The sequence below is a fragment of the Cervus canadensis genome, chromosome 16, assembly GCF_019320065.1.
Source record: "Cervus canadensis isolate Bull #8, Minnesota chromosome 16, ASM1932006v1, whole genome shotgun sequence".
Taxonomy (NCBI): Eukaryota; Metazoa; Chordata; class Mammalia; order Artiodactyla; family Cervidae; genus Cervus; species Cervus canadensis.
The window spans coordinates 16,974,577-16,999,043 of record NC_057401.1 but is presented as its reverse complement, the minus strand read 5'-3'; the positions used below and the strand labels follow the sequence as shown (position 1 = coordinate 16,999,043).

The window sequence follows — 24,467 nt, the reverse complement described above, 5'->3', positions numbered from 1 at the left end:
ACCATAATTAGGGTCAACAATTTTTGTGTGGTCTGACTGAAGAAATTTTGTGACTACAGTTTTGCTAGCACAACTAATTATGCCAGTGATCTTCTATTTGTGACTGCAATTAGGCATTTCATGGCCTCTAAATAAGTATAATTAGTTAATTGGATCATGCATGAAATTCTATCCTCTTGTAATAGCCTCTGAGAACAAAAATAAATACGATAAATATTATGAATTGTTTTATAACTATGGAACCCTGGGAAATACTAAAAGTGATTGTCTTACTTTGCCTACTACTATTTCATAAGAATAAACATATTAAAAAGTAGAAATTAAATTTTCCGTATGAAAGTCTTCCATTTTCCACCTTTGAGACAGAGGAAGAAGGGAATCACTGACCTTTCTTCTCATCTTTGGAGAAGTGATGTTGATTGCCCTGCCCCTCTGTCCCCTGCTTCTCACCATCGCTGCCCCTGTGCTCTCTCTAGTAGCATTATACACAGTATCTTCTGGAAAATACCTGGAATTCCAAAATGTCTTTTATAGAAAATGTCTAGCTTTCACATTAATTAATAAATTTATTTGCATATTAACAAACTCATGACGTAGAAAGAACGTTAAAAGCAATTTTTATTGTCTGTGGGAAATAGCAGGAGATAGAGAGTGGCCAGCTGATTTATTCAGTCACATATCGTAGTGCTCCACCCAGCAATACACCAGCAGGCAAAGACCACACTCAAGTCACAAGTGCATTCTCCCAGAAATGCTGATATGAGTCCACTCTAAGAGGCCTCGTAATAGTACATCATCATATTTTCAGAGATATGACTTGAATAATCAATCTTGAATTGTAAGTTGAGCTCTTGATTGTTTATCTGCTGTTTTAATCTGCAGTGAAATTACTTATTTGCTATGCCTGTCAGTTCTGAAAAATGCAGATTTTTCATTTGTTTAATTAGACCTTTTTAGACGGACCTGTGTAGATTTTCGTTGGGTGTGATTCTGTATATGCAACATGTTGTAAGTTTGTAAGAATATAGTTAAATAAAATACAGGGTTTATTAGTTGTACATTTAAGACTACCTCATAACTTTCAACAATAGTATACCATTTGTATTATCCTGCTAAAATATGAGGAGTGGATCAATGATTCTGTCAAAAGACTAAAATCATTAATCTTAGAATTCATATATGCTAACTGCACATAGCAAGCCTCGCTTACAGAGGTGCTTTTTGACCATGTGTCTGGGCAGGAGGCTAAACACCGTAGTGTTTAAGAATGTTAGTTTTAGGGTAGTGTGGGCCCTGGTAATAAACTCTGGCTCCTATCTTTAATAGCAGCACTCCATTTCTACTTGTCTCTGAACCTCCATTTAGTTATTTGCAAAGTGAGTCTTTCTGTGAGGGTGAAATGTGATAATGTATGTAAAATAGTTCTCACAGGGTTAGTGTGAAGTGTATTCAGTACATGGCAGCAGCAAGTGGATAAGTAAAGATGTCATTCACTTTTAGAAATATGTTAGCTGAACTAGATGAAGTGATCTTTGTACCCTAAAAACGGATATTGTAAAACTAAATGTAGTTTTACATTAAAAATACATTTACATTAATAAATGTGGGCTCTGTTTAGAAAGTTAACATGTGTAACATATTGTTAGGATTTTTTTTGAAGGGATAGAAATTAACATACAAATCAGCACTTAATATTGTGTGTTGGGATACCTTTTATGCGTAGTGACTTTTTTGTTTTTTGCTTGATTTGCAGCTCTTTTCTTATGTTGAGTGGTTTGTTTGGATTTGATAATTGTAACTAACAACATTCTCATACCCACTGGTAAATACTTTTCCATTTTGTAATCTAGCAGAGTTATGTCCTGGTAATTGTGATAGATTACAGTGGCCACAGATGCTTTGCTACTCTCTCATTGAGATATGGGGTCTGTGTTTTCTCATTTTTGTAGATGTTTGATCAACAAAATATGACATTAGATGTCCTGGGCAGTTTCTGGGCCCAGTCCTTAAGTGTCTGGCAGTATCTACTTACTGTCTCTAAAAAGGTTCTATCCTGAAGCCCTGAGTTTTCATGCAAAAAATCTGTCTATCATGAGGCTGCCATGCTATAAGAAGTCCCACACTGTCCACATAGAGAGGCAGTGTTGGGACACAGGAAAACTAAGGAGAGAATTTCTGACCTACAGAATCATGAGATGTAATGATACATTGTTATATTAAGCCAGTAAGTTTAGGATAGTTTTTTTACATAGTAACAGATAACCAGAACAGTGATTATATATCTTACAATACTTCAGGCTTCTTCTTTTGGTTATCCTCCAAATACCAAATATCTTTAGCAGTGTAGAATAAAATAATGTGTAAAAACAAATTTCTGTTATTTCAGTTAACTTTATCCCTTCTGTTGGACTAAGTCAGGTGTTTGTCAAAATTGAATCTGTATTACTAGTAAATAGTGTAAAACAATCCTAGAGTATTGTACATCTCCATTTTTAATACTTTTAAGGTATTTTCCCCTCGCCTTCATGTTCTCCTTACACCAAATTTCACTTGGTTTGGTTTCTAGGTTTTTCCCCTCCAAAAATAAGAGTTTGGGTTCTGATGACGTTTGAGTTCCTGTAAAAGACTGGAACCCTAGGCACCGACACTATAAAGGAGGCAGGGTGAACTGCAAGTTTTGGCCAAGATGCTACGGAAAGAGGGGGAGGGGAAGGGAGGCTGAGGGGAGAATGCTCAGACTTCAGCACTCCACTCCATGCCCATCCTTTGGCATGAAGTTGTCACGGGCAGAGAAAATGTTATAGAACCCTGTAGGGCTGGGAATCAGTTTGAAAAAGGCCTCCTCTGTTCATGTAGTCAAGGGTGAATTTACCAAAGCATCTCAGATCTCTGAGTGACTACGCACAATAACCTGTTATGATTAGCCTAAGTGTTTAATGTCACTGGTACCTTGTTTGTTTAATATGCTCTTAATTGTTTTATTTTACTAAATGTAGAAATATTTAAGGGTGTTCAGAGAATCACAAGTGGAGTCCTTCAATCCTGTTTTCACCTTTTGAGTCTCAATTTCCACAAATTCTCTGAATTTCTCAAATTCAGAGTTGAATATACTGAGGTTTGCTGGAATGCACCTTTTGGTTGTGGGTAGAGCTCTGCATTTTCAGAACATTTCTGCACATATTAGTGTAAATAGCTCTATAAAGTAGGTAGAAATTATTACCCTGTTGTTTAATCAGGGACTTCCACCACAGAGAGACAGAGTGGCCTTGCCCAAGGTCTTGTGGCTGGTAATCCATATCTTGTCCTTTCCAGATCAAAGTTTGTTGATCAAACATTTCTTCTGGTTGGAAATGTAAAACACTGAGTATGTGGGACAAAATGATGGTTGTACATCGAAAATTTGATGGACAAAACTGGCCTTCAGGTCATTTAAAATTCATTAATTCTTGTTACCCTCTTTTGCTGGGAGCGAGTGTGCTTGTCCATTGACAGTGTGACTGATGAAATACAAAAGTGACTATAGAGGCCTTTGTGGTGATTTGTCGTCTGCCTCTGTGATTTCTGTCCTTGTTATTTGCCTCTTTGGGTCAGTATAGGATGTAAACAGATTTAAGACCACTGAATGGTTTGGAACCACTCACCTTGTGCGAAAAAAAGGTTTTGTTTTCCTTCATCTCAGGGGAGCTGCCTTCCTCATTTTGCTGTACTTTGGCTTGTAGATTACAGTGCATCTTTTTGCTGAGATCACGGAGTGCAGATTAGGTGGAGTAGTGGAAAGGAGAGTAAAAGCATGCTGGGTGGTGAAGAAACCGAACTAGAGCTGAAATGTGCCATGGATAATTCAGAAACTGAATGATGCACACACCAGTGGTTTGATAATTGCTTTTATATACTTTGAGGCATTGAAGCTGGGAAAGCAATTTAAAAGTATTGAATTTGTTTTCATTGTAATTCATAGCAAATAATTAAGTGTCCTTTGTGAAAAAACCAGCAGTACTTTCTAGATGCCAGGTTGTCTGCTGGGTGCTGGAAATGCTAAGTTTTGCTCAGTACTCTGTCCTATTTTTGGTTGAGTCCTTTAAAAAGGCTTTATATTTTTGAGGGACAGCAGAATGAAGTGTTTAATCATCAAAGAGCTTTATTTTTAAAGCTACAGATGTTTCAGGAGTGTGTTGGAAGGGAAGGAGATAAATGCTGAAAGTGGGACTCTAAATTAATAAAATTTGGCGGATGACTTACTCAGTTTGGTTAACTTGGTTATTAAGGCTAATGACGGCTTCTGTAGTGGTGACGGTTCAGATAGAAGGCCGTATCTGTTAAAGCTCTGAACCTGAGTCGAACGTTAAGAGCATCCTTTCAGGGTGAAACCTCTCTTTAGGGAGGTGAGCAACAAAAGAATGTAACTGGCAATTTAATAAAGGCTTGGCTTAAAAAAATTTTTTTTCTCATTCTGCAACGGAAATTTTCTTATTAGAGAAATGTAAGCATGAAAATCTAGTTTTATAGCTAGAAGTTTTCCTCGAATCATAGAAATCATTGTTGAAAGTTTTCAAGAGTATTTAACATTTTGTTTTTAAGATCTTGTAATCTGTTTGCATTATAGTTTTCTCATCTTTAATGTAGATTATTATTTCTGATCATAAAGGATTATTGTAGTAAGTTAATGAAAAACATTTGTAAAGCCCTTAATATAGGGCCTATAGCACATGATAGGCACCCAAGAAATGGTGACATTAGTGGTAATAATGATTATTTAATTAAAGTTATAGTTGGTATTCCTACATTTATTTCCTCAAAGGAACTTTTTTAAAAGTGGAATTATATGCTTTGTCAGTATTGTGCTAGCTTCTATAAACTGAGTTTTCACCAAGTGAAAGTGGAGCTCATTGGATCCTTATCACCTTGTCACATCTTTCATAGGCAAGTCAATCAGTCCTTCAGCATTGTATACATTGATTAGTATTTTCCTAATTTTATCTTTGAGTTACTTCAGGAAAACCCAGTGCTTAGGATAAATTTTGTTTTTGATTCTATTTTTAAAACTTTGTATTGCACTTATATCTTTAAAAAGGAAAAGAAATTGAATGTGAAAAACAGTAGATTTGAGATACATATATATGTTAAGATATATAATTTTTGCATTTAATTCAAAACTGATTCTATCTTAGCTTTTATTTGGCATGTGGGTGCTTTTAAGCTGATTTCCAAAATAAATTACAGTTCACACAGGTGGAAAGAAATGCAGAATTATAGAGTTACAAAATAGGCACATTAAAAATAAATAAACTTATTTTGGATAGACATTTACATCATGTTATTTGTCAATATTAATTTACTTGGTTGCCCTTTTACATATGACCTTGATTCTTTACTAACAACCTGATACTTTCAGAGCAGTTTCTTGTTTGTTTGTTTGTTTGCTTTAATTCCTTCTGTTTTTGATTGGACGACAATTGCTTTACAGTGTTGTGTTGGTTTCGCCATACAACAGTGTGGATCAGCCGTAAGTATACCTGTGTCGCCACCCATTTGGACCTCCCTCCCACCCTCCCCATCCTACCCCTCCAGGCTGTCACAGAGCACCGGGTTGAGTTTCCTGTGTTACACAGCAGCTTCCCACTGCTCTCTATTTTAGAGCAACTTTTTAATTTTAGTTTTATCTGATGTTCACTTAAGAGTGGTAGAATTACAATATTAAAACACATTGGCAGAAAAATATGCAAAGTTCTTAATTCTGAAACATCTGTTGAATATTATGATTTCACTTCTAAAAGATGATTTTACGGTTTAGAAAATGAATTCAGTATAGTTTTATAAGTAGAAATGCTGATTTTTGACCCAGTGTGTATAGCGTTCACTAGATTTAATTATTACCATGTGTCTTTCTGTGTTTGTGTTGCTATGTTGTCCATCAGTTCAAAATCTAAATCCTGGTCAAGTTGTATCTCAGTGGGTGCATAGGGAAAGCTGTCACTTACAGTTTCTTTGGATACTGCTTTGATTTGTCCCTTGCTTTGTGACAGTGTGTGGTCATGTTTTATGTAGTCATGTTTCATTTGAAGCTGATTTTTCTGGTTCTCGGCACGGGAAATGCATACAGTTAATAAGATACTGATGTCCGTTGACTTGTAGAGAAATCCTGCAGAGAGGACACTCATAACTAGGACTTTGCGTACCAAGAGATAAAATCGTTTGATCCACATATTAATTAGCAATTTAAAAATATTTTTTGTTACATACAGTAAAATTCTTAACTATACTGCAAAATAGATGCTTTAACTGGAGCATATATACACCTGAAATTTATACACCTGAAATTTTTAATGTGCAATTTTGAGTTTAGACAAAAGCATAGAGTCATGTGATCAGTGAAAATGTGGAATGCTTATATTGCCTCCCAAAATTCCCTCACACCATTTTTTTAATAATCAGTTCATCACCTACTCCCTGTCCCTAGCATTGGTAGTCTACTCTGTCCCTTTAGTTTTGCCTTTTGAAAGTGTCATATAAATGGAATAATAAAGTGTGTGTACTTGTATGTACACATATGTACACTTTTGATTCTGGCTTCCTTCACTTAGTATAGTGCATTTGAGTTGTTATGTGTATTTCAATCGTCTTGTTTCTTGTTGCTAAGTAGTATTCTGTTATATAAATATACCAAGTTTGTTCTTCCATTCACCGGTTGAAGGACATTCAGGTTGTTGACAGTCTTTTGCATTTACGAATAGAACTGCTATAGACGTTGTTGTAAAGTTTTTGTGTGAACCTAAGTTTTCGTTTCTCTTGGGCAAATCCTGAGAGGTAGGATTGCTGGGTCATATGCTAAATGTTTAATTTAATGAGAAACTGCTGAACCATATTCCAGGGCACCTATATCATTTTGCGCTCACAGCAGCAATTATGAGCATTCTGATTGCCAGCAGTATTTTCAGATTTAAAATTTCTTTTTCTAATTTTAACCTTTATAATAATAGTAATGGTTTCTCATACTTTTTAATTGAAGTATAGTTGATGTATAATATTGTGTAAGTTACAGGTATACAATATAGTGATTCACAATTTTTAAAGATTATAGCTAGTCCATTTATAGTTACAAAATATCGACTGTATTCTCCACATTGTACAGTGTATCCATGTAGCTTGTTTTTGACATAATAGTTTGTACCTCTTACCTCCTCTATCCCTGTAATGCCCCTTCCCATCATTCTCCCCCCAGTAGCTAACAGTTTGTTCTCTATATCTGTGAATGTGCTTCTTTCTTCATTATTCTCACTAATTTATTGTATTTTTTTAGATTTCACATGTAAGTGCTATCATACAGTATTTGTCTTTCTCTGACTTATTTCACTTGACATAATACCTTGAAGTCTATCCATGTTACTACAAATGGTGTTATTTCATTCTTTTTTATGACTGAGCAGTATTCCATTCTATGTATATATACTACATCTTTATCCATTCTTTTGTTGATGAACTTATCTTGTTGATGCCATATTTGGCAATTGTAAATAATACCGCTATGAACATTAGGGCTCATATAGCTTCCTGAATTAGTGTATTTGTTTTCTTTCAGATATATATCCAGGAGTGGAATTGCTAGATCATATGGTGGTTCTATTTTTGTTTTTTTGAGAAACCTCCATGCTATTAATAAATATTTTCCATAGTGTTCCACCAGTCTGTTTCCCCACCAGCAGTATATGCCAGTTCTTTTTTCTCTACATCCTCAACACCATTTGTTAAATATTTGTGTTCTTTTTGATGATAGCCACTCTGACAGGTGCAAGATGGTATCTCATTATAGTTTTGATTTGCCTTTCTCTGATGATTAGTACTATTAAACATCTTTTCATATGCTTGTTGGCCATCTGCATGTCTTCTTTGGAGAAATGCCTAATGAGTTCTTCTACCCATTTTTTTAATGAAGTTGTTTGTTATATTTATGTTGAGTTGTATGAGCTGTTTATATATGCTACCTGTTAACCCCTTATTGATCTTACCCTTTGTAAATACTCTGTTGCATTCAGTCAGTTGTCTTCTTGTTCTGTCAACGGTTTCCTTTGCTGTGCAAAAACTCTGAAGTTCAGTTAGGTCCCATTTTTTTAATTTTTGCTTTTATATCCTTTGCTTTAGGAGAAAGATCCCCCCCAAAATACTGCTATGATATATGTCAAAGAATGTTCAGCCTGTATTTTCCTCTAGAAGTTTCATGGTTTCTATCCAGTCTTACATTTAGGTCTTTAATCCATTTTGAGTTTATTTTTGTATATAGTGTTAGAGAATGTTCTGATTTCATTCTTTTACATGTAGCTGTCTAGTTTTCCAAGCACTGGTAACTGAAGAGACTGTCTTCTCTACGTTGTACATTCTTGCCGCCTCTGTTGTAGAGTGATTGACCATAAGTGCATAGGTTTATTTCTGGACTCTCTACTCTGTACCATTGATCTGTGTGTCTGGTTTTTATATCAGTACCATGCTGTTTTGATTACTGTAGCTTCATAGTATAGACTGAAGTCAGGGATTGTGTTGGGTATTTGGGGTCTTTTGTGTTTTTATACTAAAGCCATTGGAATTGTGATAGGGATTGCATTGAATCTGTAGATTGCCTTCAGGAGTATAGTCATTTTAACAGTATTAATTCTTCCAATCCAAGAACATGTTCTGTCTTTTCATCAGTTTATATCATCTTCAATTACTTTTATTAGCCCCTTACAGTTTTTCCAAGTACAGGTCTTTTACCTTTTTAGTGAAAGTGGTAGTCACTCAGTCTTGTCCAACTCTTTGTAACCCCATGGACTATAGCCCGCCAGACCCCTCTGTCCATGGAATTCTCCAAGCAAGAATACAGGAGTGGGTAGCCATTCCCTTCTCCAGGGGAACTTCCCGACTCAGGGCTTGGGAGACCTCCAATTTTTTTTTCTTCAAATTGTTTGGTTATTCTCTGTTTTTGTCAGTATGTACACAGATGCCTGCTGGGGTTTTGAGTAGGGTTATGTTGATTCTTTACTATCTGAGCCATGAGGGAAGTCCTTTTTACATCTTTAGGTAGATTTATTCCTAGATATTTTCTTCTTTCAGATGTGACAGTAAATGAGACTGCTTCCTTAATTTCTCTTTCTGATAGTTCATTGCTAGTGTATAGAAATGTAGCAGATCTGTATATTAATTTTGTATACTGCAGCTTTTCTGAATTCATTGATGAGCTCTAGTAGTTTTCTGGTGGTATCCTTAGGATTTTTTATGTATAGTATCGTGTCATCAGCAACAGTTTCTGTTTTCATAATGATTAATGATGTTTAGCATGTTTTCATCAGCAGTTTTCCATCTGTGTATCTTTTTAAAAAAATTTATGTATTTATTTTTGCTGGGTCTTCATAGCTGCGTGCGGGCTTTTTCTAGTTGCAGCAAGTAGAAACTACTCTCTAGCTGCAGCATGCGGGTTTCTCATTGTGGTGACTTCTGTTCTAGAGCGAGGCTCCGGGGCACATGAGCTTCGGCAGATGTGGCATGTGAGCTCCAGAGCAAGCTTAGTAGTTGTGGCACATGGGCTTAGTTGCCCCACAGCATGTGGGATCTTCCTGGACCAGGGATTGAACCCATATCCCTTGCATTAGCAGGTGGATTCCTAACCACTGGACCACCAGGGAAGTCCTCAACCATCAGTGTTTCTTCTTTAGTGAAGTGTTTTTTCCAATTTTTTTTGCCCATTTGTACTAGAATTACTTATTTTCTTGATGAGTTTAGAGCAAATTTTACATACTCTAGATACAAGTTTTTTGTCAGATATATGATTTGCACATATTTCTCCCTATCTGTGGCTTGTCGTTTCATTCTCTTTGTATTGTATTTTTTGTAACACAAAAAGTTTTATGTTGATGAAATTCACTTGATAAATTTTATCTTTCATAAGTTATGCTTTGATATTTACATAAGATTATCTCTGCCTAGTCCTAAGTTCACAAAAATGTTTTCCAGAAGTTTTATGGTTGGGCTTCCCAGGTGGTGCTAGGGGTAAAGAATCCATCTGTCATGCAGGAGACACAAAAGATGCAGGTTCGATCCCTGGTCAGGAAGATTCCCCTGGAGTAGGAAATGGCAGCCCACTCTAGTATTCTTGCCTGGAAAATTCCATGGACAGAGGAGCCTGATGGGCTGCAGTCCATGATCCATTTTGAGTTAATTTTTAGTAAGTTAATTCAGTTAATTTTTTAACAAACTGTGATTATAGATTTATTAACAAACTGCACATTATAGATTTAAGTACATTTTATGTGAATATCCAATTGTTGTAGCACTAGTTATAAAAAGAATTATCTCTTCTTCATTGAATTGACTTTGAACCTTGAATTGATCTTTACAATGATATATGTACTTGCTGTTTCACAGTCGTGTACTCTCTTGATTACTCTTAATTTTTAGAAGGTCTCAGAATCAGGTGCTGGGGAGACCTCCAAATTTTTTATTCTTTAAATTGTTTGGTTATTCTCTGTTTTTGTCAGTCTGTACACAGATGCCTGCTGGGGTTTTGAGTAGGGTTATGTTGAATATATGGATCAATTTTCTTCCTCATGTATTTCTTAATTAGATTTACGAATATTTTGTTGCAGTGTTTTATTTTATTTATGTAGTAATATTTACTTGGTGTTTTTTTGGGGGGGAGGGGTCTGGTGCTATCAGGGCAATGCTGGCCTCATAATATAAATTGAAAACCATTCCCTTTCTTCTTTTTTCTGGAAGATATTTTATAGAATTGGTGTTATTTCTTTCTTTACTGTTTGGCAGAATTTTCCAGGGAAACATCTCGACCTGCATTGTTGGAGTTTTCAATTTAAAGCTATTCTGATTATTGTTTTTCTTGAGAGAACTGTGATAATTTGTGATTTTTCAAGGGATTTGTCCCTTTCATCTAATAGAATTTATGGGCATAGAGCTGTTCATAGCATTCCTCTATGAACCTTTTTAAGGCCTCCAGGATCTTCAGTGATGCGCCCTTTTTTATTCCTTATGCTCATAGTTTGTCTTTTCTGTTTTTTAGTCAGACTGATTACAGCTTCATTAACTTTTTAAAGAACTAGCTTTTGGTTTCATTAAACAAAATTTAGGGGGTGGTTTTCCATTTAATTGATTTCTGGTCTGCTGTTTTCTTTCTTCTGCTTGCTTTGGCTTTGATTTCTCATTCTATTTCTAGTTTCTTAAGTTGGATATTTAGATTATTGGTTTGAATCTTCTCTCCTTTTCCAATATAAGCATTTAATACTGTAATTGTCTTTCTAAACTCTTTATAGCTGTACATCACAAATTTTGAAATATTTTGTTTGCATTTTCATTCAGAACAATGTATCTTCTGTTTTCTTTTGTGATTTCTGTTACTCATTAATTATTTAGAAGTGTGTTAATTCCCAGATATTTGGGGATTTTTCTGAATATCTTCCTGTTACTGATTTATACTTTGTATAGTTTCATTTCTTTAATATTTGTCAACATTTGTTTTATGGCCCAAAATATGGACTATGAATGTTCTATGCATAAATGTTGTAAATATTCTCTGTGCGTTTTAGAAAATATAGGATTTAGTTTTGTTTTTTCTCTACTGATGTTAAGTGGCATGTCTGTAAATGTCAATTAGATTGTTCTTTATTCTTGTTAATTTTCCATCTACTAGTTCTATTAGTTATTGGGAAAGAAATATTGAGATCTCCAAATACATTTGTGGATTTATTTATTTCTTCTTTCAGCTCTGTTGGTTTTTGCTTCATATACTTCGAAGTCTTAATGTTAGGTGCAGCATCCTCATTTAGGATTGTTATGGTTTTAGGGGAAATGACCCTTTTCTCATACTGTGTTTCACTTTATCTGGTGTAGTACGTCTTGTCCCAGAGTCTACTGTTGTCTGATAATAATATTGCACTCCAACTTTATTTTGAAAATGTTTACATAGTGTATCTTTTTCCATCCTTTTCCATCCAATTTATCTATGTCGTTTTATTTGAAGTGGGTTTTCTAGTACACAGCATAGAGTTAGGTCTTGTTTGTTTTTTGTTTGTTTGTTTGTTTTAGGTCTTGTTTTTTTATTTTTTATTTTTTTTTATTTTTTTTTTATCTTGAAATTTTTATTTTATTTTATTTTATTTATTTTTTTTTAATTTTTTTATTAGTTGGAGGCTAATTACTTAGGTCTTGTTTTTTTAATCTGATTTTATCATCTCTTTTAATTGGTATGTTTAGATGATTTACATTTATTATAATTATTGATGTGGTTGAATTTAGGCCTAGCACTTTATCATTTATTTGCTGTAGCCTCTCCATTTGTGTTCCTTTGTTCCCTCTCTCCTTTGGATTTTTTTTTTTAAGTTTTTTTATTATTTCATTTAAATTTATCTAACCTTTTTTGTTTGTATTTCTTTGTATTTTTAAAAATGATTTAGTATTACAAGAAAAATACCTAACCTTAAACTCTTTATTTTGAGTTTATGTTTTGCCACTTAAAGTAGAATGTAGAATCTTAACAATCGCATGGGTCCCTTTACTTGCTCTCCTTTATGTTATAGGTTTCATGTATTTTACATCTGTGCTCAGTCACTTCAGTGGTGTCCGACTCTTTATGGCCCTGTGAGCTGTAGCCATCCAGGCTCCTCTGCTCATGGAAATTTCCAGGCAAAAATACTAGAGTGGGTTGCCACATCCTATTCCAGAGGATCTTCCCGACTCGGATCAAACCCCGCATCGCTTGTGTCTCTTGCATTGGCAGGCAGATTCTTTACCATGCATAGCTCCACCATACATCCACATACATTTAAAGCACTGCAAGATAATATTCATGTTTTTGCTTTCAATAGTCGTGCTTATCTTAAAGAACATAAAAAGGCAAAAATACTTCGTTTTATTTACTCAGGTTTTACTGTTTCTGTTGTGCTCCCTTTATTCCTACAGTTCCAAGTTTCCCTCTAGTGTTATTTCTCTTCAGCCTGAAGAACTTGCTTCAGCATCAAGTCTCATAAACAATACATGTTAGTTTTTCCTGATCTAACAGTGCCTTCATTTCACCATCATACATAAATGATACTTTGCCAAGTCTGGGTTGATATTTACATTTCTTTTAACACTTTAAAGATATTGTTCCACTGTCTTCTGTCCTGTATAATTTCCAATGAGAAATCACTAATTGTTTGAGTCGTTCTGCTTTATACAGTATTTCATTTTTCTGTGACTGCTTTCAGTGTTTTATCTTTGGTTTTCAGTGATTTTAATTATCACTGGGCATGGATTTGAGTTTATGCATTTTTTGGTTAGCTCAGCTTCTTTGATCTGTAAATTCCTAACTTCAGTTTTGGGACATTTTCAGTAATTATTTCTTTTGAGTTTTTCTGTTACCTATGTCTCATCTTCTTTGGCTCTCCAATAATACAAATGTTACTTTTTATATTTTCCCACCTCTTAAGGCTCTGTTCATTTCCTTCTGATTATTTCTCTCCCTTCTTCAGATGAAATCATTTCTGTCTTCAAATTTACCAACATTTATCTCTGTCATACCCATTCTGCTATTAATCCTATCCAGTGAATTTTTATTTCAGGTACTGTTTCAATTCTAACATTTCTGTTTAGGTCTTTTTTATAGTTCATGTTCACTTCTGTCAATAGTGTTTACCTTCCCTGGTGGCTCAGATAGTAAAGAGTCTGCCCCGCTCTGGAGACCCATGTTCAATCCCTGGGTCCGGAAGATCGCCTGGAGAAGGAAATGGCAACCCACTCCAGTATTCTTGCCTGGAGATCCCATGGTTGGAGGAGCCTGGCAGGCTACAGTCCATGGGTTTGCAAAGAGTTGGACATGACTGAGCCACTTTTCTTTCTTTCTTTCTTTTCATCTGATGGAGCATAATTATAATGGTTTCATAAAGTCTCTGATAATTCTAACATCTGGTTCATTGTTTTTCCCTTTGGAATTGATCGCATTTCCCTTTTATCTTTGTAAACCAAGTAATTTTGGATCCTGAATATTTTAAATATTATAAGAGTCGAGATCCTATTATAATCCTCCAGAGAAATTTTTGTTCTTTTTTAAAGCGTGCAGTCAGTTGGATATATTCAGACCATGAGTTTCACCTTCTTGGGGTGATGCTCTGCTGCATTGGTTCAGTCTCAGGCACAGGGGGTATGACAGTACTTGTGCCTATTTTTGTACCAGATATCCAAGGATCTCCCTGTCTAGTTTCTGAGTGGCAGGGGGTTTCCCTTTTCACAATCAAGTTTTACACAAGCCACTTGCTGTTGTTTATTTTTCAGTTTTTTATACTTTTTCTATTACTGTTTTTTAAACTTCATCCAGTTTTTAGTTGTAATTATGGGAAGAGATAAGACATAATGGGCTTTACTTCATCTTGATCTATCACATTTTGTTTCTGATTGGCATTTTAAAATGTAGAAATGTAAATTGTAAACACCTGTGGCTTAGGTTGCAGCCATGTTTATTTTCTGATATAAATATCAAACATTTTGATATAAATATCAGACATTATTTGATACTTAAAATATCAGAGTCTCTAAATGAAGAACTTGCTAATTTCAAATATGAAAGAATGTAAAGTATCTCTTTTGGACAAGCAAAAAACCAACAGACCATTGTTACCTTTATCATTCACTTGGTTAACACAACTGATTAAAATTAGCACAGATTCACTTTTTCAAAGAAAAAGTGTTGTGAATGGCATTGAAGTACTGGTATCTGTCTTGTTTTGAAATTAATAAAGTAAAATTTGAGTTTTTGTTTTTGGTTTTTTCTTTTTTTTGGCTGTATAGTGTGGCTTGTATGATCTTGCCCCTTCCCCCTGCACTGGAAGTATGGAGTCCTAACCATTGGACCACCAGGGAATTCACAAAACTTAAACTTTTAAAACTGAAATATTTGCTTGAATTAGCTACCTTTTTAAAGAATGTGGAAAGCAATGATAAATTTATCAGTACCTTATTCAAATTATGAGGTATGCCTTCTAAATTCATTATAGCTTTTCCTTTGAAAAACAAGTGAACATGCTTATTGAAATATAGTTGCTTTAAAATATTGTGTTACTTTCAGGTGTATAGCAAAGTGATTTGGTTTTATATGTATATATGTGTGTGTGTGTGTGTGTGTATATATATATATATATATATATATGTATGTATACTCCAAAAATAACTCCAGAAAGGGATGGAGCCAAAGCAAAAACAACACCCAGTTGTGGATGTGACTGGTGATAGAAGCAAGGTCCAACGCTGTAAAGAGCGATATTGCATAGGAACCTGGAATGTTAGGTCCATGAATCAAGGCAAATTGGAAGTGGTCAAACAGGAAACGGCAAGAGTGAATGTCGACATTCTAGGAATCAGCAAACTAAAATGGACTGGAATGGGTGAATTTAACTCAGATGACCATTATATCTACTACTGTGGGCAGGAATCCCTTAGAAGAAATGGAGTAGCCATCATGGTCAACAAGAGAGTCCGAAATGCAGTACTTGGATGCAAGCTCAAAAACGACAGAATGATCTCTGTTTGTTTCAAAGGCAAACCATTCAATATCTCGGTAATCCAAGCCTATGCCCCAACCAGTAATGCTGAAGAAGCCAAAGTTGAACGGTTCTATGAAGACCTACAGGACCTTTTAGAACTAACACTCAAAAAAGATGTCCTTTTCATTATAGGGGACTGGAATGCAAAAGTAAGAAGTCACGAAATACCTGGAGTAACAGGCAAATTTGGCCTTGGAGTACGGAATGAGCAAGGCAAAGGCTAATAGAGTTTTGCCAAGAGAACGCACTGGTCATAGCAAATACCCTCTTTCAACAACACAAGAGAAGACTCTACACATGGACATCACCAGATGGCCAACACCGAAATCAGATTGATTATATTCTTTGCAGCCAAAGATGGAGAAGCTGTATACAGTCAGCAAAAACAAGACCAGGAGCTGACTGTGGCTCAGATCAAGAACTCCTTATTGCCAAATTCATACTTAAACTGAAGAAAGCAGGGAAAACCACTAGACCATTCATGTATGACCTAAATCAAATCCCTTATGACTATACAGTGGAAGTGAGAAATAGATGTAAGGGGCAAGATCTGATAGAGAGCCTGATGAACTATGGACTGAGGTTTGTGACATTGTACAGGAGACAGGGATCAAGATCATTCCCAAGGAAAAGAAATGGAAAAAGGCAAAATGGTTATCTGAGGAGGCATTACAAATAGCTGTGAAAAGAAGAGAAGCAAAAAGCAAAGGAGAAAAGGAAAGATATTCCCATTTGAATGCACAGTTCCAAAGAATAGCCAGGAGAGATAAGAAAGCCTTCCTCAGCAATCAATGCAAAGAAATAGAGGAAAACAACAGAATGGGAAAGACTAGAGATCTCTTCAAGAAAATTAGAGATATCAAGGGAACATTTCAGGGAAAGATGGGTTCGATAAAGGACCGGAATGGTATGGACCTAACAGAAGCAGAAGATATTAAGAAGAGGTGGCAAGAATACACAGCAGAACTGTACAAAAAAGATCCTCACGACCCAGATAATCACAATGGTGTGATCACTGACCTAGAGCCAGACATCCTGGAATATGAAGTCAAGTGGGCCTTAGAAGGCATCACTACGAACAAAGCTAGTGGATATGATGGAATTCCAGTTAAGCTATTTCAAATCCTGAAAGATGATTCTGTAAAAGTGCTGCACTCAATATGCCAGCAAATTTGGAAAACTCAGCAGTGGACACAGGACTGGAAAAGGTCAGTTTTCATTCCAATCCCAAAGAAAGGCAATCCCAAAGAATGCTCAAACTACCACACAATTGCACTCATCTCATACGCTAGTAAAGTAATGCTCAAAATTCTCCAAGCCAGGCTTCAGCAATATGTGAACCGTGAACTTCCAGATGCTCAAGCTGGTTTTAGAAAAGGCCAAGGAACCAGAGATCAAATTGCCAATATCCGCTGGATCATCGAAAAAGCAAGAGAGTTCCAGAAAAACATCTATTTCTGCTTTATTGACTATGCCAAAGCCTTCGACTGTGTGGATCACAATAAACTGTGGAAAATTCTGAAAGAGATGGGAATACCAGACCACCTGACCTGCCTCTTGAGAAACCTATATGCAGGTCAGGAAGCAACAGTTAGAACTGGAACAACAAACTGGTTCCAAATAGGAAAAGGAGTATGTCAAGGCTGTATATTGTCACCCTGCTTACTTAACTTATATGCAGAGTACATCATGAGAAATGCTGGACTGGAAGAAGCACACGCTGGAATCAAGATTGCTGGGAGAAATATCAATAACCTCAGATATGCAGATAACACCACCCTTATGGCAGAGAGTGAAAAGGAACTAAAAAGCCTCTTGATGAAAGTGAAAGAGGAGAGTGAAAAAGTTGGCTTAAAGCTCAACATTCAGAAAACTAAGATCATGGCATCTGGTCCCCTCACCTCATGGGAAATAGATGGGGAGACAGTGGAAACAGTGTCAGACTTCATTTATTTGGGCTCCAAAACCACTGCAGATGGTGATTGCAGCCATGAAATTAAAAGACGCTTACTCCTTGGAAGGAAAGTTATGACCAACCTAGATGGCATATTAAAAAGCAGAGACATTACTTTGCCAACAAAGGTCCGTCTAGTCAAGGATATGGTTTTTCCAGTGGTCACGTATGGATGTGAGAGTTGGACTGTGAAGAAAGCTGAGCGCCGAAAAATTGATGCTTTTGAACTGTGGTGTTGGAGGAGACTCTTGAGAGTCCCTTGGACTGCAAGGAGATCCAACCAGTCCATCCTGAAGGAGATCAGTCCTGGGTGTTCATTGGAAGGACTGATGCTGCAGCTGAAACTCCAGTACTTTGGCCACCTCATGCGAAGAGTTGACTCCTTGGAAAAGACCCTGATGCTGGGAGGGATTGGGGGCAGGAGGAGAAGAGGACGACAGAGGGTGAGATGGCTGGATGGCATCACCAACTCAATGGGCATGAGTTTGATTAAACTCCGCGAATTGGTGATGGACAGGGGGCCTGGCGTGCTGCGGTTCACGGGGTCGCAAAGAGTCGGACACGACTGAGCCACTGAACTGAACTGACTGATATATATGTAATCAAAAATATACATAAATATTCCATTATTTTCCATTAAGGTATTTATAAGATATTTGACTGTAGTTCCCTGTGCTATACAGTTAAATCCATGTTGTTTATCTGTTTTATATATGGTAGTGTATATCTGTTAGTCCCATACTCCTGAGCTATCCCTCCCTCCTTTTCTGTTTGGTAATTAAGTTTTCTATGTCTGTGAATCTGGGTCTATTTTGTAAGTTAAGTTTCTTTGTAATACTTTTTAGATCCCACATTTAAGTGTTACCATATAATGTTTGTCTTTGTCTGACTTACTTCACTTAGTATGATAGACTCTAGGTCCATCCATGTTGCTGCAAATGGCGTTATTTCATTCTTTTTCTCAACATTCCTTTGTGTGCGTGTATGTATATATTCAAGTATGTATATATACATGTATGTATATGTGTGTGTGTGTGTATCACATCCTCTTTATCCACTCATCCATTGATGGTTACTTAGGTTACTTCCATGTCTTGTCTATTATATGTATCTTTTTCAATTAGGGATTTTGTCTTTTCCAGATCTATGCCCAGGAATGGGATTGCTGGATCATATGTTAACCCTATTTTTAGATTTTTAGGGAACCTCCATACTGTTCATAGTCACTCAGTTGTGTCTGACGCTTTGTGACCCCGTGGACTGTAGCCCACCAGGCTCCTCTGTCTGGAATTCTCCAGGCAGGAATCCTGGAGTGGGTAGCCTTCTCCAGGAGATCTTCCCACCCCAGCAATCAAACCCAGGTCTCCTCCATTGCAAGCGGATGCTTTACTTGTGCCTCCAGGGAACTTTCTCACCAACAGTGTAGGAGGGTTCCCTTTTCTCCACACCCTCTCTAGCAAGTATTTTTTTGTAGACTTTTAGATGACAGTCATGCTGACCTATGTGAAGTGGTACTTCATTATAACTTTGATTTGCATTTCTCTGATGATTAGCAATGCTGAAATCTTTTCACGTGCCTGTTGGCCATCTGTATGTTCTCTTTGAGGAAATGTTTATTTAGGTCTTTTGCCCATTTTTTATGAGATTTTTTAAAATATTGAGCTCTATGAAATATTTATGTATTTTGGAAATTAAGCCCTTCTTCATTGCATTGTTTGCAAATATTTTATCTGAGGCCACAGGTTGTCTTTTCGTTAAAATTTTACAGCAAGTGAACTTTTGATAAACGTTGAATGGTTTCATTCACAAAAAGACAAATTTAGTGATTTCATTTATATAAAGATTAGTTACTAATTAAATCATTTAGGGAAGTATATTTACGTAAATTTTATTTTTGAAAGATCTGTTGCTATATAGATACTCATACTAATGAACAAGCATAATAAAGTTGGAAATGCTTATAAGGAGACTAGGAAATAGTTTATTGGTGTCCATTGTTAAACCTTTATGATTTTATTGTAAAAAGGTAACCTTAGGAATAAATTTACTTTTTGTGCAGAAGAACCATTTAAAGTAGTTTATTAAAGCACCCATGAATAAACTCTGCTTGTAAATTAAAGTAAGAAATTGGTCCTTAAGTTTGTATTCTGAATTGACTTTCGTCCAAAATGTCACACAAGTAGGAAGGTGATTAAAATCACCTTTGAAATATCTCTCATCATTATGTGTAACAGTATTTGGCTTCTTTGGTTCAAGTTTGGGCTCTGTTGTCCTCTTTACATTAACCTCTCTATGAGATTTGTTGCTTGGATTAAGGTAAAATAGTGTTATAAAAATTCAGACTTGGGTCCATTTTGAAATGACTTATCGTTAACTATTAGGATCAGACATTTGTAAATTTTTAAAAATTTACTTTCTTCTCTCCCTTTGAATTAGGTGCTCTGTGGATGTGTATAGTTTTAAATCCCCACTGCAAGTTGGAGCAGAAGGCCATTTGGTTAAAACAGCTAAAAAAGTGGAATGGTGTTGATGTCTGTCCATGGGAAGATGGAAATCATGGCAGTGAATTACCCAACTTAACCAATGCTCTGCCTCAGGGTGCAAATGCCAACCAAGGTGAGTCCACGGTGATAATGTGCTCATTTTGTACCTACTTAATTGTGCATCTATGGTTATAACAGTAACTTACAATAAATTTGGGAACATTATTGTACTCACTTAAGAAGTTACTGTAACTCATGGACTTAATGTTTTGATGTGAATGTGTATGTGTGTTTTAATTTTTATGCAAGATCTTTCTATGTTTTTTTTTCATATTCTCAGAATACAGATGGATGTAATACTTACATGTACTAGTATGTGTTAAAATTGCATACTAATTAGTTTGATTTTTTTTTTTTTTAATCATTTTATGGGGGTTAGTGAATTACTATGTGAAACAAAATTATTGAGAGACCTGAGGAACTGTTATTCTATGTGTTGGTCAGTTCTTATCTGGGATACTATACTATGTAATCAGTTAGAAATTCTTAGTTTTAGAATGTAGCAAGTAAACATTTCACTCCTGGAACTACAGGGCAATGGAGTGCTGCTGGCATTCAGACTGGGAACATTCTTTATTGTGAAAGGACTGTCTGGCATACTTGCTCCCGCCTACTGTAGGCTAATAGTACCTTCCAGTCTTTGGCAGCTAATGCTCCCAGGCATTTCCAAATATCCTCTGAAGTACCTCTATCTCTCATTTCTCTACCGTTTTGTGTGTGTGTGTGTGTGTGTGTTTAAAGTTTCTCTTTCTCTGTTGGGCCCACCCATTCAGGTCAAGTCTTTCTCATCTTAAAAAAAGTCATTCTTGCCCTCATTGTCCCTGCTAGCTACTGACAGATTTTCTCCTTTCACATCCAAATATTTAGTTAATTCTTGCTAATAACAATGTCATTCACTGTCACTGTTTTTGTGTAATTTAGTGCTGCCACACCCCCTTTTTTGAGAAAACGTGAAAGACTTTAAATTTATGATATATGCAAAATGGGAGTTAAATGACATCAGGAGGATTCAGGAATCAAGACTGTCTTTCCGTGTGTGCGGATTCTGTCTGTAGTTGGTACTCCTGGAAAGAGCTGGACAGTGCTGAGTATGAAATGTGATGTTAGCATTGTGTTTTCTGTCTCTACAGAGAGAGAAAATAATATGTATTATTCCATAGGGACTTGTCCAATCAAAAAGAGGTTTTAGGCCTTGGGAAGGATGATTGTCTAGCTCTCCTTTGTCTGGAGATATTTGCCTTGGGAATTCAGTATTTGAAATCTGTCACATCTTTATTGCCCATGATGATTTTATTTAATAATTTCAAAGAAAATAAATCTGCCTCTTATACCCCAAGTTTTTTTGTAGAGGCTCAGAATTTTCAAGTTTAACAATTCATTTATTGTCTTCCATTGCTAGGAAAAGGATGTTTACATCTACATAGGCAATATATCTTTGATCTCTTCTTGACTTTATTATATTTAGAGGCTTCTCCGTGGCTGCCATCCTAACATTTTACAGTGTACTTTTACTTTCCATTTGTTTATTTTACCCTTGGTTAAACTTGACTATTCCATAGGCTTTAGAAAACTTCTTAGGAAGTGGTCCAACCTCCAGATAAAACATCTTCATTTATGGATTGACCTAGGGATATGCAGTTAGGACTAGTTTCTAAGGGCAGAATTTATGGCTGCTGTGCCTCAAAGCACGGGGGCTCCTCCTTTTAGCAGAACACCCATGTTCTCCGGAGGGGCTGGCAGAGGAGACAGCCCTACAGCGGGTCTCAGGTGCTCAGCCTGCAGTGCTTGTGCTGGAGGGCTGAGCAGACTGGCTAGCAGAGAGCCTCTGGGCCTGCAGAGCCCAGCAGCCATGCAGGTGGGTGAAGGGTGCACATGGTGGGACCGCGGGCAGAATTGCATGTGTTTGCACATCAGAACGAATGTGAAGCACAAATCAGGCCCCGTCTTTGTGAGATTATTTCTTAGAATTAGTTGACAGCATTAGAATCCACACCCTTAGAGTAGTGTTTTTTGTTTTTTTTTAATATATCTGAATGAGAGCCTTTTTTAATTTTATCTTTTTTGATTGAAAAAACTAATATTATTTTATATGTGTGTGTGCTTAGTCACTCAGTTGTATCCAGCTCTTTGCAACCCCATGGACTGTAGCCCACCAGGCTCCTCTGTCCATGGGGTTCTCCAGGCCAGAATTACTGGAGTGGGTAGCCTTTCCCAACCTGGGGATTGAACCCAGGTCTCCCACATTGCAGGCGGATTCTTTACCCTCTGAGCCGCCAGGGAAGCCTGAGAATACTAGAGTGGGTAGCCCATCCCTTTTCCAGGGGAACTTCCTGACCCAGGAATCAAACTGGGGTCTCCTGCATTGCAGGTGGATTCTTTACTAGCTGATGATGATGATTTTGTCTCCAGGTCGTGTCCGACTCTTGCAGCCCCATGGACTGTAGCTCGCCAGGCTCCTCTGTCTGTGGGGTTTTCCAGGCAAGAATACTAGAGTGGGTTGCCCTTTACTTCTCCTACTTTGCCAGCTTAGCTACCACAAATTTGTGTGTTTATCATTCTAACCATTTAAGATCATCTGTTTCTCTGTTTTCTGTGCTCTTGCAAAAAAATTTAAAAACATAAGATATATAAGATAAAAATTGACCAGAAAAAAAAGAAAAAAAAAGAAACTGACCAGGACTTCCCTGGTAGTCCAGTGGTTTCAACTCCACATTGCCACTGCAGAGGGTGCAGTTTCCATCCTTGGCTGAGGAAACAGATCCCACATGCTGAGTGGCAAAAAAAAAAATAAAAATGACCATAATTTTGATACTTAATCAAATCAATTTTTTAAGTCATTATCTGTGTACATTTTTTTGTTTCTGTGCTATTGCAGAGCTTTGTATCTTACGTTTTCTTTTAAACAGTATTTAGTCTTTTTTGTTATGATTGGTATTATTGATCTCTTAGAGCCAACCACTGTAAAAAGTCTGGTATGTGTCTTCTATGTATGTCTATGATCTTACAGTCACACAAAAACACGAAACGTTAAGATTTTAATTTTTTAAATGGAATTGATGCCACAGTGGATCAAGTAGACAGATAGGACTTTCATTCTCTTAGTGTGTGCCTAATACTACGTTGCCCTTTTAAAGTCTTCTTTTAATTTTAAATTCTGTTTCTGTGATTTGAGTTAAATGAAATGGCACAGCTGCTTAACATTTAACATGTGATTTGGATTTTGGAGTATTTGAAGTCATGGAATCAGTTTCTTGTTGGGTAGGGGTATATTTATTCTGCTCTGCAAAAAGCCCTGGTAGGTTCCGAAGGCTATGAAATACAAGGTCCTCTCTCCCCACCTGCAAAGTGTATACTGTCTGCTACTAACAGGAAGTCTGGGCAGGGGCCAGAACAGATACATCAATGTTTATGCCTCTCAAATTGTCTGTCATCCATGCATTTTGATATGTCTGCCATTCAAGTACAGCTGTCTAAGTCCACCTGAGACCAAGCTGAAGTAATGTCTCTTTCTGTTAAAAACCATTCAGAAACCTTCCAGAACAGCTGACATAGCTGAATTTGGAGTGAGGTTGTCTCTGTTTTGATCTTGACTGCCATTGCCTGGGTGTGTGACCTTGGCAAGTCACGTCACTTCTCTCGATTTTCAGTTCCATCAGCAGAATAGAGGGTTTGGTCTGGATAAGTTTTCAGAGCTTTTCTTGATTCAGGTGTGTTTTGATTTTTGTGATTTCCTTTATGTCTGCTTAGCCAAACTCCAAGGACAGGAGGATGAAACTTTACCAACTAAGGAAGCTCTGATTTTACTTCTTATTTAGTTAAGTCTCAGAACAGTGAGGGATGATACTTGAGCTAAATAAAGCACCCATAAATAAAAATAGTTGTTACCCTGATTGTCAGTTGAGGCTCTTTCTAAGGTTTGTGCCACAGTTGAAGGTAAGTCTGGAGTGGGACCCAAGGGCTGGGAGGGCAGGTAGAATTTGAACCATGTTTTCCAGAAGAACTGAATAATCCCAGAAGTTGGGGTAAGAATATCCTTTATTCCCCAAACATTTCTTTTCTCCGTCAGGTCCTGAGACTTGAACCCTCTTCGGAGTGTGTGCTTCTGCTCTTTTGTGATGCCCCAGCATACACTATGCTGGGGACGTCACACCAGTCATGGAACCTGCACGGGAGTCAGGAGGCAGCCTGTAGGGCAAGGTAAGTGCGCTGGTTTGTTTTGTAGCTATGTTGTGTGGCTTTGTGAAATGTTAAATATATGCATTTATGCCCTTTGGGATATAAAGTGCCATTTCATCATTATATCCCAAGAAGCATAATAATTTTAATTGTGCAAAACCGCACAATATAGTTAAAAAATACAACCAAAAGCACAACCCTTCTGCATATTTTTAAAGGCTGATTGCATCTTCCTGAAAGGTTCCA

General features: G+C 36.7%; 1 protein-coding gene across 2 annotated transcripts in view; it reads left to right on the top strand.

Annotated features, from left to right (window-relative positions):
- The window catches only part of ZSWIM6 (zinc finger SWIM-type containing 6), a 211,228-nt gene that overhangs the window by 166,568 nt on the left and 20,193 nt on the right, over positions 1–24,467 (top strand). For both annotated transcript variants that reach the window (XM_043488889.1, XM_043488890.1), the window contains exon 5: positions 19,939–20,118. In XM_043488889.1, coding sequence (XP_043344824.1) covers positions 19,939–20,118 — 180 coding nt within the window. The remainder of the gene's footprint in view (positions 1–19,938; positions 20,119–24,467) is intronic.